We start from the raw sequence: 19,487 nt of genomic DNA, 5'->3' as shown, positions 1-19,487 counted from the left end.
CACTCGCGAGTTTGAAGCTCGTCACAGCCATCCCTTCCCAGATCCTACTCGGAATACCACAGACAAGGTTTAGACTTTTCGGATCTCAAGAATAGCCGCCAATAATTCTAGCCTATACCACGAAGACTCTGATCGTAAATCAGCAGGCTAAGAGATATATGCATTCAAGCTTGTTTTCATGTAGAACAGAAGTGTTTGTCAGGCACGCGTTCATAAGTGAGAATGGTGATGAGCGTCACATAATCATCACATTCATCATGTTCTTATGTGTGAATGAATATCTTAGAGAAGAAATAGGCTTGAGTTGAATAGAAAAACAATAGTACTTTGCATTAATTCATGAGGAACAGCAGAGCTCCACACCTTAATCTATGATGTGTAGAAACTCTACCGTTGAAAATACATAAGAACAAGGTCCAGGCATGGCCGAATGGCCAGCCCCCTAAACGTGATCTCAGAACGCACAATTATTCAAAAGATTATCCAGAGATATAAAATAATTCACTAAAAGTAGTTTTTATACTAGACTAGTAACTAGGGTTACAGAAAATAAGTAAATGATGCAGAAATCCACTTTCGGGCCCGCTTGGTGTGTGCTTGGGCTGAGCATTGAGTTTTCATGTGTAGAGGCTTCTTTTGGAGTTAAACGCCAGATTGTAACCTGTTTCTGGCGTTTAACTCTGATTTGCAACTTGTTTCTGGCGTTTAACGCCAGAATAGGGCAGAAAGTTGGCGTTAAACGCCAGTTTGCGTCATCTAAACTCGTGCAAAGTATGGACTATTATATATTGCTAGAAAGCCCTGGATGTCTACTTTTCAACGCAATTGAAAGCACGCCATTTGGGTTTCTGTAGCTCCAGAAAATCCATTTCGAGTGCAGAGATGTCAGAATCCAACAGCATCTGCAGTCCTTCTTCAGCCTCTGAATCAGATTTTTGCTCAGGTCCCTCAATTTCAGGCAGAATTTACCTGAAATCACAGAAAAACACACAAACTCATAGTAAAGTCCAGAAATGTAATTTTTATTTAAAAACTAATAAAAATTTACTAAAAACTAACTAAATCATACTAAACACTATGTAAAAACAATACCAAAAAGCGTATAAATTATCCGCTCATAAGCGGGTTAGGATTCTAGGACCGCCTCACTAGGCGGGGCGGGGCGGGCCAGCCTGCCAAAGGGCGGGCTTTTGGCGGGACGGGCTTCCCCGCTTGCCACCCCTAGGTATATCCAATTTTGGAACGTAATATTCCGTTAACCCAAACGTTTTTTGTCACTGTAAGGACCCAATTAAAACAAAAAAATTGGTATAGGGACTCAATTAAAAGGAAAAGAACTATAAGGACCTAATTAAAAATTCGGACAAACTATAGGAAGTAACAGAATAATTAAACCTAAAAAAAATTATTATTACCTAAGTGAAGTAACAAAAAATTAACTAAATTAAAATTAAAAAAATTCAACTAATGCGAGAACCAACCTTAGGATCAAGTGCTCCTGCAATGTGCTGCCAAGTTCGATTTAGTATGTTGATGTCCACGGAACGTATTTGCATCATTGGAAGTAGTCGGAAACTCATAAATCTGTCCAAAGCACTTCAAAAAACTGCAAAATGACAAAATTAAAATATGCACTAAATATCTTGTTTGCAGTGAAAGTGGGATACTTATAAATATATCTCTTCCTCATTGAAAACGAGATATATTCGGTATAAATCTCGTATCTTATTCTAATTGTACACGAAATATGTTATGTATTTTTTTCAACGCATCTCGTTCTCATTAAGATCAAAATACATTCTTAAAAAAATTCGTCTTTCGTGTACACGTACATGAAATATGTAATGCAGGGAAAACAAATGATTTTATTTGTGTTTATATCTGGAAATTTTTTTTTTATTTTATTCATTTAAAAAAATTCCATTGACCCCTGTAGCAAAAATACAAAGACCGTTTACTCGAGAAAAGCAATTATTGCCGTGGTCAATGAGTAGAAGCAGGTCTCACATCCTCTTAGACCTCAAATCTTCTTCCTTGCATGCTCTATGTTTTGGAATTTAGCCAATGCCACGCCCTGCACATGCACTGTCCTAACAAACCTTCAGCACTCCAATTTCATAAAATAGATACATAAATGTACCTATATTATTTTTAAGATATTTTTTTTTATTAATATCATATCAGTAATATCATTTATTTGACAAAATTTTAGTATTAATTATTCAATTTTTGTTAAATTATCTATTATTTTTAAATCAACAAAAAAAATATACAAAAAATAATACAATAATTACCCACAAAAATAATTAAAAATTAATAGCGTCTAATCAAATTTGTAACTTACAAAAACATTAAATCTATATTTCTATATTTATTATATTTTACCGTTATAAACAATACAATAAATTTATAATTTTAATAATTAATTTATTAATTTCTATAAATAACTCATTCAATCTAATAAACATCTATATTACAAATGTCATAATAATATTATTAATCATAATAAATTTTACGTTACAAATATTCAAAGTGGTACAACAACTTTTGTACTATTTGATGGCGAAGCAAAAAAATTGTTGGGTACAACTGTTTCAAATTTAATAGCACTCGAGAAAAGTAATGACATTGAAACATGGGAATGGATCCTCTCCAGTGAAAAAAAAATTGGATGGTGTCTAGTGTTTAATCTCACCATTCATTGCTCTCTCTCTCCTATTTAATTTTGGTCCCACTTATAGAATTAAAGGTGAGAGATCACATTTTATTCTCTCATGTGTTAAAAAAAATGGAAAGGATTCATTTCCTTGAAACACCACCCCAATTGAAAAATTTGTACAACCTCACTTATATTTGAAGTCAATGTAAATGATTTTAATCTTAAAGAAACTTCTAAACAATACATTCTTACCAAGATATTTGTTCCAACAAAAAATACTGAACCTCAACACTCATTACAACAAATAAAACAGGTAATACTAAAAAAATCACTTATCTTAATTATTTTAGACATCATTTTTTATTTCTAATTTAAATTATTCATTGATTATAAGAACTAACTTTGCCAACACTAATATCATTAGATGAAGATCACATACCCATCAAGAGATTAAGGAGAAAGAAAACTATACAAATTCAAGACATATATTCGGAAGAAGAACGTACTTGTAAAGATGGAACAAACAACACAATAAAAAGTGCATATAACTCAACAATTCATAAAGAACATGTCTTTACAAGAAGAAAGTAACAATTCTAACAACAACCAGTAAAAAAAGGAGGACGAGCGACACATAAAAAGACTAAGTTCATCAGCTAAAATAAATATAAAAATTAAATCACCGAATAAAAATATTATTTTATACATACAATTCTAATATCCAAATTTTTTGTATTACAAATTATTTTAAATAAAATACCTTTTAAATTTAATTTTAATTTACACATTTAATTTAATTTTATAAAATATAATAATTTTTAATATTTATTATATACTATCGTTAATTTACCATATAGATCACGTGGTTCTCATTCTAGTTTCCTTATAATTCACACAATTCCTTCCTAACATTCTTTGATTTCTTTCCATTCATCTCAATACAATAAGGACATGTTTCTTGTAATCGCGTAAATTAAAATTATCTAGGAGGTAGCATATATTACTCTTCCCGATCCGCATAAAAAAATATCAGTCATTCTTTATCTAAAGATTTGTGTAGTAATATAAATCATTTTATTTGCTTCAGTATATTTTGGAGCGTCGTATTTGTATCTTCGTTCATTAATTGCAGAAGTCAGTAGACACTTAAGTATTAAAAATGTTCGACATTAAATTAATTTAAATGCACTAAACATTCTTGAAGTTCATTTGTCTTTGCATTTAAATCGATGGGATAAGAATGATGAGGTAACAATAAAAATGAACAGAGATTTTTTTTTTTAATGAGTCTAACCAGCAAAATTCTAAAAAATGAGTGTACTGAAAAGAAATCCCAAAAAAAGAAAACATTTGTTTAGGACTTTAGGTAATTAAAATTCAAAAAGGTGACAAATCAGATCAGACTTCATTCAAACTTCAAAATTTAAAAGAAAAAAAAAAAGGAAGGTAACAGACTAAAAGAGAAGCAGGTATATTAGTTGTTCTCACTTTCTGAGTGTCACTTTTCATTTCTCTTTTTTAGTTTCACCACTAATTCAAATTAAAAATTTAAAAATTAAAATAAGAAAACAAAGCATTATCAGATTTTGTGCCACGAACTTTTGTTTTCAGGGTTCCTTTCACTCTGCTGAGTTGGGCCAAAGATAATTTCTACATGGTTTTGTTTCTCAGCAACAGTAAAGCGAAAACAAAAAGCTTCACAGCGAAGAAAAATGGAGACAAGGGTTCCCTCCTTCTACTTCTTCCTCTTTTCTCTCTCATTACTGCTACTTCTTCTCTTCCCTTTTTCTTCAGCTCAGATGCCAGGTAAACCTGATTACTTAACTATGCTCGTTCTTCTTCTTCTTCTTCTTCTTCTTCTTCTTCTTCTTCTTCTTCTTCCTTAACTACCCTCGTTCTTCTTCTTCACCCTTTTTTTCTTATTCTGGATTGGTTTCTGTAAGGAATATTAAGTCTGTTTTTTTTAACCCGATACTAAAAGTAATATTTTTTCGGTGCTTTGAAACCAACCTCTGCTCTCTGGCATTGTTTTTTTTTTTTTTTTTTCTGGTTTGTTAATATCATTGTAGTTCTTCTTCTTTACTATGTTTTTCCCCCCTATTTTTTCGTGTTTGTTTCTTTTAATTTTTCAAACTACTCAGGAGTTCAATGATTTTTCATTTTTCTTTCAGTTCTGAAGGTTAAATCTTTCTAGTGTGCCATTTAAAGTGTATTTATATTAAAAATCTTGTTAGTTTGCTTAAAAAGATTCAGGAAATCTTTCAGCATAAATAAGTTAGATACAAAAGGTTAATGGTTAAATCATGTTTTTAGAGCTGTTAAATTAGTAGTTAGCAAGATATAAGTAACTTAATTAATAATGGCGATTAAATGCCAAAGTAGAACCGTTATTAATCCTCAATTATGAATAATGAACCTTCTTCTATGAAGATTTTTGGTTCTTGGAACACGGTGGTTTTTCTAGATCATAAGATCGGCTAAAAATCTAAAATCAAGTTAAATGATTCATACTGCTAATTTTTCAAGCCTCTGTTAATTATTACTGTAACAAACTTCTTCATTTGTCTCAACACTAAATTTTTTCTTTTTTATTTTTAGTAAGAATTAATCTTATGCATTATGTGCATAATATTTACATGGATCAACTTAGTAAATTGGTTGTGCATTTAACTCACTTCAGCTATGCTGTTCTTTGGCGACTAAATATGACATGTTAATAAGCAGGTTTCATAAGTTTGGACTGTGGAGGTAACGAAAACTTCACTGATGAAATTGGTATCGAATGGACTCCTGATGACAAACTGACTTTCGGAGAAATAAGCACTATATCGGTTGTGAATGAGACACGAAAGCAATACACAACGCTTCGACACTTTCCGGCAGATTCCAGGAAATACTGCTACTCGCTTGATGTTGACAGTAGAACAAGATACCTGCTGAGGGCATCATTCTTGTATGGGAACTTTGATAATAACAATGTTTATCCGAAATTCGACATTTCTGTTGGAGCAACTCATTGGTCTACTATTGTTATATCTGATGCTGACACTATTGAAGTGATAGAGCTTATCTTTCTGGCTACAAGTCCTACAGTTAGTGTATGTTTATCAAATGCAACAACTGGGAAGCCGTTTATTTCTACACTTGAACTCCGGCAATTCAATGGTTCTGTTTATTATACAGAAATCGAGGAACAATATTACCTCAGTGTCTCTGCTAGGATCAATTTTGGTGCTGAGAGTGATGCTCCTGTCAGGTATTGACCCAACTCTGTGTTGAATCATATACTATTTTGCAAAAGTATTTTTCTAAATGCGGTCGTAAGTGTATGACAAAATATACGTTGCAATATGAAGTCAATGGAATTAAATTTAATGAACCCCCCCCCCCCCCCAAAAAAAAAAGCATTCCTGAATCCCAACACCTAGGATCTATTTCATTTGGCAGATTTCACACTTGTTTATTTTGTTCGTTGTAATATGAAGTTAAATCAGAAATGTCTGATACTGGTAACTTTCCTCATAGCAAGGAACTACTTCCCATATTATGTCTCTTGGGAGGATGCATTAGTGCCACTAGTAGTTTTGACTGTAGAAGGAATTTCCTTTTACTTATGAAGTTTATGTTACTGCCATATCAGGTATCCTGATGATCCATTTGATAGAATTTGGCAGTCAGATTCTATCAAGAAAGCCAATTATCTTGTCGATGTTGCTGCCGGAACTCAGAAAATTTCAACCAATATGTCAATTGATGTTAACAGAGATGAAATGCCACCAGTAAAAGTAATGCAGACAGCTGTAGTCGGTACAAACGGGTCCTTAACTTACCGGCTAAACTTGGATGGTTTTCCTGGTATGGGTTGGGCTTTCACCTATTTTGCAGAGATTGAAGATTTGCTAGAAAATGAATCAAGAAAATTCAGGCTAGTACTTCCAGGCCACAATGATATGAGCAAGGCTGTGGTAAATATCGAAGAAAATGCTCAAGGGAAATATCGCCTTTACGAACCAGGATATACCAATTTATCCTTACCATTCGTGCTGTCCTTTAGATTTGTCAAGACATCTGATTCTACCAGGGGCCCTCTTCTAAATGCCATGGAGATAAATAAATATCTAAAGAAAAGTGATGGTTCTCCTGATGGTTAGTGGTAGACACACCATATGACATGTTTTTGGAACTATAGGGCTGTGTTTGGTAAATGTTTTATGACAAAAATATGAAGATATTGAGACAATGACAAGATAAACAGTTGTCTTTGTACCTATTTCTACTGACCTCAGTCTTTGGGTGGATAGAAAATTGGACAAATTGAATCAGGATAAAAATTGTTTGCTTGTTTTAATTTCTATCTCGTTCTCCAAAATAGGCTTGTGTCACTATGCCTTTCATTTTTCTCGAGATAGTTACCAAATGAGGCCTAGAGTAACTACTTGATAAGCATGTATTTGTGTCATAGAAGTGCTGTTAATTGCCAATTATTATTGTTATTATTTCTTGAACCATTTCAGCACTTGGTTTGCAGGTGATACTATATCTGCCGTACTTTCGCACTACTCTTCCGCAGACTGGGCTCAAGAAGGGGGTGACCCTTGCCTACCTGCTCCATGGTCATGGGTCCGCTGTAGCTCAGATCCACAGCCAAAAATTGTTTCAATGTAAATGTTTATCTTTCTAAAGGTTTTGATTTTGTCCATATGTGAATTAGTTTTCATCAATAATGACCCTAAACAACTGCATTATGTTCCTGGTGATGACAGTTTATTGTCAGGTAAAAACTTGACAGGCAATATTCCGTTGGACATTACCAAGTTGACTGGTCTTGTTGAAATGTAAGTTCTTTGTTGCTTTCTAATTTTTCTGCAAAGCAGCTACTGATGCCTCATTGTTTGTCCATCAAACCGCTGTTTTGGTTGGCGGATGATTTTATTATTCATGGATGCAGATGGCTTGATGGAAATATGTTGACTGGTACAATACCGGATTTTACTGGATGCATGGACTTAAAGATCATGTAATTGCTGATACTTCCTTCTCTTAATCACTATTTGTTAATTTTGAGCAACGAGTAACATGTTTTTTTTTCCCTCAGTCATCTTGAAAACAACCACTTAACAGGTCAATTACCTTCCTCTCTGGTGAACCTTCCGAATTTGAGGGAATTGTAAGATATCTGGAGCTTACATATTAAATCTTTATTTTTATTTATTTTTATTTTTTATTTTTATCAAAGTGGGAATTGTTATACTATCAATTATGATATTAGCAATAGAATGTATTTGTCTCACTAAAATGAGTAACATTGGTTATAGATAATGCTTACAATGATTTCAGGTATGTGCAAAATAATATGTTATCTGGAACAATACCTTCAGACCTTCTGAGTGAAGATTTGGTCATAAAGTGAGTATTCTTTATATATTTTAATTTGAACTTAAACAAAATGCTGCATTGCATATTCAGAAGTAGAGGAAATACTGGCATGCTCCATCTTAAGAATACTGATAAATATGCACACTAGATAATAGATATGATGGATGCCTTTACGTTGTCCTATCTTGTTCAATTCAATTGTCATTGTCTTCCAGATTTTAGCACTTTTATGAGTTTATGTATCATCTTTTAAATGGTTGCTATATGATAAAGAATTAGACCATGTACTGCATAGAACAGCAGATATTCCTTTATATGAATTGTGCCTCCTTTCATGTCATTCGACCAACCCCTTGTAACGCATATAGTTCAAAGCTTTCATTTATATATTTTTTTTCTTTTCCAAATTTTCTGTTCAAACATCACCACATTTATATGACTACTGATTTTATTTGGATCCTCAACAGTTACTCTGGAAACATTGATCTTCATAAGAAAAGTGGAAAACAAAGCCATATGATTGTAATCATAGGTTCATCTGCTGGCGCTGCGGTTCTTCTTCTGGCAACTATCATCTCTTGCTTGTTTTTGCGTAAAGGAAAGAAAAAATATTATGAGCAAGGTAAGGACTATGAATCAGAATCATATATTGTTCCTTTCTGATTTGAGGTGGCAGAAGCTGATTTGTGTGGTTACATTCTCCATAGACAAACTTGTCTCTCGCCCATCTCAAAGTATTGGTTCTACCGTGAGTGAAGGTCCTTCAAACGCAGAAGCTGCTCACTGCTTCAGTTTTTCTGAAATTGAAAGTTCAACCAATAACTTCGAGAGAAAAATTGGTTCCGGAGGTTTTGGAGTTGTTTACTATGGGAGACTGAAAGATGGAAAAGAGATAGCAGTTAAAGTTCTAACCAGTAATTCCTACCAAGGCAAACGAGAGTTCTCCAATGAGGTAGAATTTAGTATACCTCTTTAATTATTCTAACATTTGTAATTTGCAGCTATCCCAAATTTTGTTTGTGGCTTGACATGAATAGACATATTTAGTTATTTATGTTTGATCCAGGTTACTCTTCTATCAAGAATACATCACAGAAACTTGGTACAGCTTCTCGGTTATTGCCGCGAAGAAGGGAATAGCATGCTTATTTATGAGTACATGCATAACGGGACTCTCAAAGAACATCTTTACGGTAAGCCCAGATGATTTAATTCAAGATTCAGAAGTTAAATATGCTCAATTATGCCCAATTTAATTTAGGTCCATTAACACATGGACGAAGCATCAATTGGATCAAGCGCCTTGAGATTGCAGAAGATGCCGCAAAAGGTTTACAATGCTAACTCATCATTTACAGTAACAGTATTATTTTGTTCCCTTTAATTTTCTTATTGAATGGCCCTTATAATTTGTATATTATAGATGGCAATGAATTAATTATATTTATGTCCTCGTACTTTGTTCAGGAATAGAATATCTTCATACAGGATGTGTTCCTGCAGTCATACATAGAGACCTAAAAACCAGCAATATTCTTCTTGACAAGCAAATGCGAGCCAAGGTTTCAGATTTCGGCCTTTCAAAACTTGCTGTTGATGGAGCTTCCCATGTCTCTAGCATAGTCCGGGGGACAGTAGGATATCTTGATCCTGAGTAATTCCTTAAATTATTTTCCATCACTTATTTTTTTTTTTTTTAAAACCTTATTTGCTAGTTGTTACCAAAGTTTAATGCGCAATCTCTTGATTTTTGTTCCCTATGATCTGATATTAACTGCAATGCTTAACATCATACCTTCCCCTAACAGGTACTATATTTCTCAGCAGCTGACTGACAAGAGTGATATTTATAGTTTTGGAGTTATTCTTCTTGAACTCATATCTGGTCAAGAAGCAATATCGAATGACAGCTTTGGCGCCAATTGCCGAAACATAGTCCAGTGGGTGAGTTTTTCGTTTCTCATCAGACATGAATTTTGGACTTTGGACTACTGAGCTAATAGCTCTAAAATTCTTTGTAATTCTCTTGGAAATAGTTTGTACTGTGTTTCAAATTATAAACATGTCTTATAATGGTTGAGTGAAATTATATTGTAGTAAGAAAAGATATATAGTTATTTAAGTGAATTTACAAAGTATAGAGCAACACAATTTGTTTAATGAACTACATGAATGAGAAAACAAAAATGCTATGTACACACTAAATCAGCCACTGTATTTGTATATTATACATATGTTATTTGACTCATTTTCATTGTGTATTTTGTATTTCAATATGTTGAATCATATTACATATCCTAACTTGTGGTTGCTTTATTAATTTTTCTGCAGGCAAAATTACATATTGAGAGTGGAGACATACAAGGTATCATTGATCCAGTGCTAAGAAACAACTATGATCTACAATCAATGTGGAAAATTGCAGAGAAAGCATTGATGTGCGTCCAACCTCACGGCCATATGCGGCCGCCAATATCAGAAGTCCTCAAGGAGATCCAAGATGCGATCACCATCGAGAGAGAGGCTGGAGGCAATTCAGACGAGTTATCAAGAAATTCTTTACTTTCTTCCAAGAACATTATTGGTTCTATGGATCTGGCCGGAACTGCGAACTTTGTGTCGATTGATGAATCCATGGCACAGCCTACTGCAAGATAGATCTGTGTTGTAAACACGCCCAATTCTTTCCCACCCTGCTTCCTTTGTTGTCTTGAATTTTGCAGGCATTGCCCGTATGTGGTCTAAAAGGTTTTATGCTGCTTAACAATTTTCAACATATCATTTTTTTCCCCTGAAAAGAAAGAAGCAATTTCATCCAATGTGATTTAAATAAATATTTAAATATTTTTTATTAGCCAAAATACGCATGCTTTTAAGACTAAAGTGCGCACACAACTAGGGATGGCAAAAAAACTAAAATTACCCGCAATGGGAATTTACCGGGAAGAACTTGCTAAATACTCACGAGGATGGGGACTTATCTCACGATTAAGTTATTAAAATGCCCTTACTTATATTAGTGACTTTGTTTTATTTTCTTTTAATGTAATGTGCATGTTGGATATTTAATGTGAAGTTGGTTATGTCAAATTTGTTTTTAGATTGTGTTTCCATATTAAATTTGGTTAAATTATATTGGATTATATTACGGTTTTAGATTTTTTTTTTCTATTATAAAATAAAAAATACTTTATTTTCATAAAGAAAAGAAAAAGACAATATTTACTGAAATCCAATTTATTTTGTCTTGCATAAAGTTTGCCTAGTGTCTATGTGAACTGAGCGTTTAGGCGATATTTATATTTGATGGTGCATAATTTATATTTGTTTTTCTATAATTTGGATTTCACTCTCAAAAGTTTGATCCACTAAATTGCGGTTTTGGTTTATTTTTTTAATAATTTGAATTTTTCAGTTTGCACATATTATTAGTTCTCATGGGCATAGTTGTCAAAATTAAACCGGTGATCAAACCGTTCAGACTATTGAATTACTGATTCAATCGGTGCATCACTGGTTAAATCGGTTGATCCAGTCCTATGTAAATAAAAATAAAAAATAGTCAAAAATTTAAAATTAAAATTTAAAATACATATTTTCACTAATATTTTAAAAATATCTAGCTATTCTAAAATAATATGGAACACGAAGAATAAGTATTTTGTTAATTTTACTCTATCATAAATATTATTTTGTTTTTATATTAAAATAACTATTATTTTTAAATTTCAATAATTTATTAATTAGTTTATATCTATTATATTATTATATACTACAAATATTTATTAAAAAATAATATTAATAGATATTATATAATTATGAAAAAAAAAAAAGTAAATTTATAATTATTGTTTAATAAAAATATAATTAATTTAAGAATGAGTGAGATTATATATATATATATATATATATATATATTATGTGTGTGTTAACAAGAAATATGACAGCCTTGTGTTTGTAAATGGCATCTCTCACATTGAGGAGAGAGGTCGAACCCCACCTCAAACATTTTGAGAAAATAAATTTTAAGCGGTTTGATCGGATTAATCTTTATTAAATTTGATCGATTTTTATCGGTTCGTATCGATTCTTTGTCTTATACCGTTCAAATATCGAAATAACTATGCTCATGGGACATTTATGAATGCTTTTCCCATTAGACCAATCTAATACATATATGAATGTTAGACGGTAAAAATATTACACATTTTATGAAATTAAAAGAGTAACCTCTTGCTAGTTAACCACTTTTTTTTAGCAAGATTATAAGAAAAAGCTTCAAAATCTGTTAAGTTATTTGTTACCTCTAATAATAGATTATTTTCTAATTAATTGGGGTTGATTTAGTAGTTAACTTACTAATATATTTAAATAAGTGTTGAAAGTTTGAATTTCGCTTTATGTATGTAGCAATCTATTATTTAGCGACAAAACTTTCAATAGAGCTCAGATCTGTGACAGATAAATTCTTAACCTACCAAACTAGGAGATACTATAAGAAACCAAAGAAATTTCTTTTTTAAAATTGTCGTACTCTCTACTTTTGTTTTTGGAACACATAAACATTCATAATGATATCAATATACAAAATCAGTATTCGTGCTAAATATTATTTGACTATTTCCAAACATGGATAACAGTTTATTGAAATAACTGTTGTCATTAATTAATTAATTTAAATTTTCTATAATTTTATTTACATTTATATTTATTAACAAATACATTCATGAATTGAATTTCATTTATATTATATTTTAAGTTTTTCATGTACAAAATTTAATGATAATAATGATCATACTTATATAATTTATTTCATAATACTTATAATTTATAAAGTTTAACATTAATGGCTGCTATTAAATATCATCATTTTTGTTAACTTTTAAAACACAATATTTATTCTAAAGATTTGGCCATTTTCAAATATAAATAAACCACAATGCACATAATTATTATTAGTAAATAGTAAATATGAAATATTATCTAGAATTCTATTAGAAAGACAATGCGAAATCTTAACAATGTGTATAATGTACTGCTTTATTGATTTACGGTGGATTAAAAAATAAAAAACACTTTCTAAACTCTAATAACAAAAAACTTTTACTCCCATTTTCAAATTTTAACCATTTCCTATTCATTGCGGAACCCCCCCAAAATATATGACAAAATAACCATCAAATTTCAAATTTCAAATTTTAAATCCCCCAATTTTAAATTTCAAATTTTAACAATGTGACACCCCGCAGCCCCATAGCCGCACCCATGCCTTCCCCACCTGTGCTTTTCCCTCATGCGCCCATTGATATATGTTCAGTCCAATAGGTTGGCAGATAGTTATTGTAATTCTTAATAGGATGGTTAGTTCAAGTATATATAATTAACAAATGTTGGATGTTCATTTCATTAAATAGCTGGATGGTTATTTTAATTATTAAAAGTTATAGAAAAGATTAAGCTTCTCTTCAAGAGAAGATTTAAAGTTATGAAAATCCTAATAGTGATTTATAAACATGTAGCCACTCAAATATATTTTTCGAATTTTGTTCTATAATGTAGAAGCTTTTATGCAAAGAAATGAAATATTTAATTATTAATCCTAATTATTACCGTTCTCCATTAACGTGGCTGTGAGGAGTGACCCACGTATGATACGGCCAGCCACTTCTATCCCTTGTTTGTGGCGGATGAAAACGGAGTGACGGTAAAACACGCCGGCTGCGGGAGGGGGCCGCACAATCAGCACGTTGAGATGCTTCTAGTGAGTAACGCAAAGTGCGCGACCGTGCTGCTCGTACATTGGCGGGTCGCAGGGCGGTGTGGTTTGATGCTCTGGCGGCGACGGCTGATGTTGCTGTCGGAGTTTTCACTAGTGAGAAGGGAAGAGAGTGGATGAGAAGGAATTCACATCATATGGGGGAGAGGGAGACTTTTTTGCAGTGTACTTAACTGCAAATCCTTATTTGCTTTGAATTTCAAATTGAAAATTATTAATAATTAATTAATTTAATTATCATTTTATGTTAATTTCAATTTTATTCCTATTATATACATTGTACACTATATTCATTGGCTTCCCATACTTTTTTTATTATCATACATATACAATTATATTGAGTATGCAAATGTTTATACCTTATAATTCTTTTTGGCTAGTATTAACGGTTATGATTATGATATATTAGCACTAAATTTGTCTATTCTAAATTATTATTTGACGATTTCAAAATATGGCTAAAATATTAAACAACACTGTCAATTAAAATTACATGTAAATATTAAGCAAAACTATATATCACATAATTCTTGTTAAGATATCCTAATATTACTCCTTACATCATTGAAAAATAAGTGTTATGATCTTTTTTATATGTATTTAGATTTTAATTTGTTTAAATAAATCAAAACAGTTAAATCAGACAATCATTTTTTTTGTATATGAAAATGGAGGTGGAAGGAAAGGTTGACGACAGTGTAAAGTGAAAGTTTCAAAGTGTGTAGTCTCCATTGTTTAGAGAGAAGGATCCAAACAGAGAGTCCCTTAACATTAGAATTTTAAGTGTGTCAAAATAGTAAATAACAATAATAGGAATAGTGAAAAACCTAAACATGTATATAGACTATGAAGTGCGAATACTTCGTTATGTTTCTACGTCTGTATGTTGACACATTTCAAAAATAATACTCATCTAACATTTGTCTAACAATGGTTTTTGAAAAGAGGGATGATTTTGCCTATTTTTATATGTATAATTGTGTCCTTGTTGAATTAGATGTGAAACTTCCGTTCACTAAATTTCAATGTAGTGTCTTGTTACACTTAAATTGTGCACTATCTCAACTTCACCCAAATTCATAGGCATTTGTTTGAGCCTATGAAATTTTTGTTATATCTGCATTTTATTAGCATTTTCATTGTCTATTGCCTGGGTAGTGCTATATCTTTACTTTCCTCTTCCATGTCATGCTTGTCTAGTCTGGTTTCTGCATTAAAGTTGTCATTATATAGTGCGGTGCACAAGGATATATGGGTGATTTCCACTGGTAGCATAGCATCAGTTTCAAATACCATCCGCCTTTTCTCGAAATTCTACTAGGATTTTAGTTTAGTGACGACAATTGCTTATTGGAACTTACCAGGTATGTGTCTACTTTTAAGAGCGTGCAAGTGTACCCCAGGATGTAGGTTAGGTATATCGATGGCAACCTTGTTGAAGCGAGTCGGATAGTCATGCAAGGACTAGTGCTAGCCTTTCTTGATGGTGTTAAGGTAGTTAGAGTCATGGACATAAATAGATGATGCAGCAAAGTTGTTTGTAAAGAGCTCGGATAGTTCCTAAAAATTAAAGATAGAACCTGCAGGTAAAGAAGAGAACCAAAAAGTAAAGTAGCACTTTCTAAAATACTTGGAAATACATGACAAAATATAGGGTTAGAGGCACCGGTATGAAGCATCATAGATTGAAATTTAGTAACTTGCAGTTTCAAATTGCCTGAACCATTGTAGGGTTTCAAAGTGGCCGGCAAGGTGAAGTTCACCGGCAGGCCGAATTCCATCTCCTGTGACAAGGGCCCTTGGCCAAAATACTCAGCATTCGATGGTTCCTCACCTGACTAGTTAGCTTTAGAGGTATCTAGTATTTCCACATTTGCATTCCCGCTTGTGCTATAGGTTGTTCGTTATCACTAAAGTTCGGATAGCTGTTGTGCCATTTTCTCGTTGTTGGCCTGTAGAGCTGCAACCATGGCTAGTAATTTAGCATTCCTCGACGAGGATCTGTTCTTGGCCATCGTCTCTCTTGATCTTGGTTAGGAAGGTACCGGCCTCATGGTGGGCTTCAAAATGTTTTTGTCCTAGGAGAAGGTTCGAGGTATGGCTTGTCCTTGACTCGTATGCCTCTAAGAGATGAGTTACTTCAACTCCCAATGAACACCAAACGTGGAGAGTACCTGTAAAAAATACTCCAACGTTCAAATCAGTCACAGAATAAAGATTCAAACAACCTTAGTGTAAACGAGTTCGAATTCTAGTTTTTGTTGTGATACGTGATCATGTTTTGTACCTCATACCTATTTATCCTTATGCAGGCCGAGGTTTTACTAATGTGGCTGTTTTAGCGTTGTTTCTGATTCCAGATTATTAGTGATAGCGTTAACTAAGAGAGTTACATATTGCTTTCTGATTATTCTAACGTGTTATTTTGAATTGGTCTTCTGAATTATAAGTCTCCAACTATCAAGTTATACGAATTGGATCACCTTTCATAATAATGCTATAAAAAATTGTGATTGTTCTTATATCGCTACAAATTCTATATGCAAAGAAATTGCGGGTTGAAAATCACTTTTTACATCTAATTATCCAATTTTTATGCAATAAAAACGAGTAAATATATAATGGTCGATAAAAGAATTTTATATATAACTTTGATAAGTCTAGGTATATAATTTATCATCAAGTATATCATAGGGTTAACTATCAATTTGGTACCTCAAAAATTTAATTGTTGACAAAAAGATTCTTGAAATAGAGTGAACTACCAACTCGGCCCTTGTGCATTTCACAGAATGACGAAGCAACCCCTGACGAATAAAACAATCCACTTCGGTCCCTGTCCCATACTTCCATGACACAAGACGGTCCTTGTGGGTGAATCTCCGGTAATTACGAACAGAAAACGCTGAGTTGTCACGGTGAGCGTGTGTTAGCTTGCTGATGTAGATGAATGCTGCAGACATGAACACCTCAATTGGTCAGGGGGTTAATTGTCCCCATCCACGTCAACCAAAACGACCTCCCTCTACCATCTTCGCTCAATTGCTATGCCGAAATGGAGGAACCGCCACCACTGCCCACCTCCGCCATCCCCAACACCTGCCCCAGAGCTACTAGCGGTGGAGTAAGCAAGACTTCTTTTTCCGGAGCCCTCATTCCAGAGCTTCACCACCTACCAGGTCACCCTTGCCTCCGCGTGCCCCCATCTAAGGGATCGCCCCCTCAACCGCTCCTCTGACAACAGCGAGCTCAACGTCCTAATTTACGCTAGCGAGAATCCCATGCGTCGCTGCCTCACCGCCTGGGACCTCACCTAGCTCACTTTTGTCTCCGTCTTCGACTCTGGAATCTTTGTAATCACCGGCCAGGAGGCCCGCACCGACGCTGGTCCCGCCATCGTTCTCGCCTACGCCATCTCTGGCTGCTCCGCACTCTGCTACACCGAGTTCGTAGTCAACATCCCCGTTGCCAGCGGCTCTTTCTCCTTCCTCCACATCGAGCTTGGTGACTTCATTGCCTTCCTTGCCGCCGAAAACATCCTCCTCGAGGCTGTTGTAGGCGCTGCCGGCCTCGGCTGTTCGTGGTCCTCTTATTTTGCCGATATGATCAAGAACGATCCGGATTTCTTCCGAATCTGGGTGAATTCCTTCCAAGAAGGGTTCAACATACTGAATCCAATTGCTGATGTCATTCTTTTTAAAGCCAATGGTGTTGCAATGAGCAGCACTAGGAATACCTCAATTCTAAAGTGGCTCAGCTCCATTGCCACTACGCTTGTTATTATGTTCATCATCGTAGTTGGATTTGTTCACGGTAAAGCCTCAAACCTGACGCCATTCTTCCCTATGGGGATGAAGGGAGTGTTTAATGCTGCTGCAATTGTACATTGGTCTTATAGAGGCTTCGACATGGTGGCAACTATGGCTGAGGAAACCAAGAACCCTACCAGGGATATACCTATTGGTTTGGTTGGTTCCATTTCGATGATCACGGTTAATTCCTCCCCTCAAAACGACCACGTTTTTGGTTGACGTGGATGTGGACAATTAACCTCCTGACCATTTGAGGTGTCCACGACTGCAGCATTCATCTACATCAGTAAGCTAACACATGCTCACCATGACAGCTCAGCATTTTCCATTCGTAGTAACCGGAGATTCACCCACAGGGACTGCCTTGTGCCACGGAAGTATGGGACTGAGACCGAAGTGGATTGCTTTATTCGTTAGGGGTCGCTTTGTTATTCTGCGAAATGGACAAGGGTCGGGTTGGTAGTTCACTCCTTGAAATATGTTTGTCAACAAAATAGCTCCTGAATGATTTGAAAATGCAACAAAATAACCAATAATTATTATATTTTTTGTGAGTGACAAAAAAACTTCTGTTTTTAGAAAATAACTTATCTATTTTGATCTGAATTTTTGTAGCAATATTTGAATAATTATTTAAAGGTACACAAAAAAATTTGGAGCAAAAAGAACAAATTTTGATCTCGAAATTTTTTTTAATCTTCAAAAAAATGTGGTCATTCACAATTTAAAAAACAATTTAACAAAAATTCACTTGACATAAAATTACCAAATTTTAAGGATGAAAAGATCTTATTTTCTTAATAATCATTGCAAAAGTTTGCATCAAAATCCAATCTCTAAAGTCTTTTTTTAGAATATATATTTAATGTTTAGTCCTTTTTGTTGCATTTTTAAATCTTTTGGAGACTTATTTGTCGATATCATTTTTTAAGATTCTTTTTGTCATCAGTGTAAACTTTTGGATACCATTTTGATAATTTACTCTATATAATATCTTGATGACTTGGTTCAGGGCATCACAGGACTAGTCTCAAACCATAAAATGTTAATCTACTTGGGTGAGTTAATATTCAAATTAGCTCCTGAAATTTACTTTAAGTCTTAAATTGGCCATTGAAATTTCAATTACCTCAATGTGGACCTTAAATTTTTACTCTATAACTCACATTAGTTTCTCAAATAATTTATGTTGATGGTGTACTGATGTGAAATGATGACATAAATAGTTAGTGTCACGTATCAGAACAATATTCGATCAAGAATAACGAAGGGATGACATGTTTGTTACTGACACGTTATATGCTGACATAAATAATTATGTCACATGTCATAACATGATTTGTACACATGTTAGTTGTGCCTCATGTTATAATATAATTTGTTCACGTGTCACTGATATATTATTATTTTAAGTGATTTAAATTAGCCTTTAAATTTTCATTCATGACTCATATTTAGCCCACCAAATTAAAGAATGAAAATCATTAATTTCTTTTCTATTCTTTATATTTTACATAAATAGAAAACTTCTTATAAATAATTTTAAATTTTATAGTTAGATCATATAATTTTTTTTATAATAATTTAATATTAATAAATTTTATAATATAATTACATTATTTCAATAAGATAAATATAAGATTGACTAAAATATGCATCTTTTTATTTTGGTCTAAATTATGCCTATTACTATTAATACTAATTAATTAATAAAAAACCTCTTATATGAAAATTATCACAAAATGAGATTTCTGAAAAATATATAAAGAGAATAATTAAATTTGTCTTTTATATAAACATTAATAATTTTTTTTCCTTTCAAATTCATCTTCAAAATCAACCTCTCACAAGACTTCGTTCATAA

General features: G+C 33.2%; 1 protein-coding gene and 1 pseudogene across 1 annotated transcript; both read left to right on the top strand.

The window, feature by feature from the left end:
- Positions 1–4,115: 4,115 nt before the first annotated feature.
- LOC107625232 (putative LRR receptor-like serine/threonine-protein kinase At1g67720) lies at positions 4,116–10,854 on the top strand. The gene is made up of 15 exons (XM_016327812.3): positions 4,116–4,465; positions 5,384–5,915; positions 6,300–6,805; positions 7,188–7,320; positions 7,423–7,494; positions 7,608–7,676; positions 7,755–7,826; positions 7,997–8,065; positions 8,503–8,657; positions 8,743–8,987; positions 9,102–9,228; positions 9,297–9,365; positions 9,503–9,689; positions 9,844–9,979; positions 10,367–10,854. The coding sequence occupies exons 1-15, from the start codon at positions 4,372–4,374 to the stop codon at positions 10,691–10,693; spliced, it is 2,793 nt and encodes a 930-aa protein (XP_016183298.1). The 5' UTR covers positions 4,116–4,371; the 3' UTR covers positions 10,694–10,854.
- A 6,012-nt stretch (positions 10,855–16,866) lies between these two features.
- On the top strand, positions 16,867–17,842 carry LOC107627164 (cationic amino acid transporter 8, vacuolar pseudogene; annotated as a pseudogene).
- Positions 17,843–19,487: the final 1,645 nt, after the last annotated feature.

The sequence above is a fragment of the Arachis ipaensis genome, chromosome B2, assembly GCF_059453495.1.
Source record: "Arachis ipaensis isolate K30076 ecotype BB chromosome B2, ASM5945349v1, whole genome shotgun sequence".
In the NCBI taxonomy this organism is placed as follows: Eukaryota; Viridiplantae; Streptophyta; class Magnoliopsida; order Fabales; family Fabaceae; genus Arachis; species Arachis ipaensis.
Note: the sequence above shows the minus strand (reverse complement) of the source record. Positions and strands in the feature narration are given on the sequence as shown.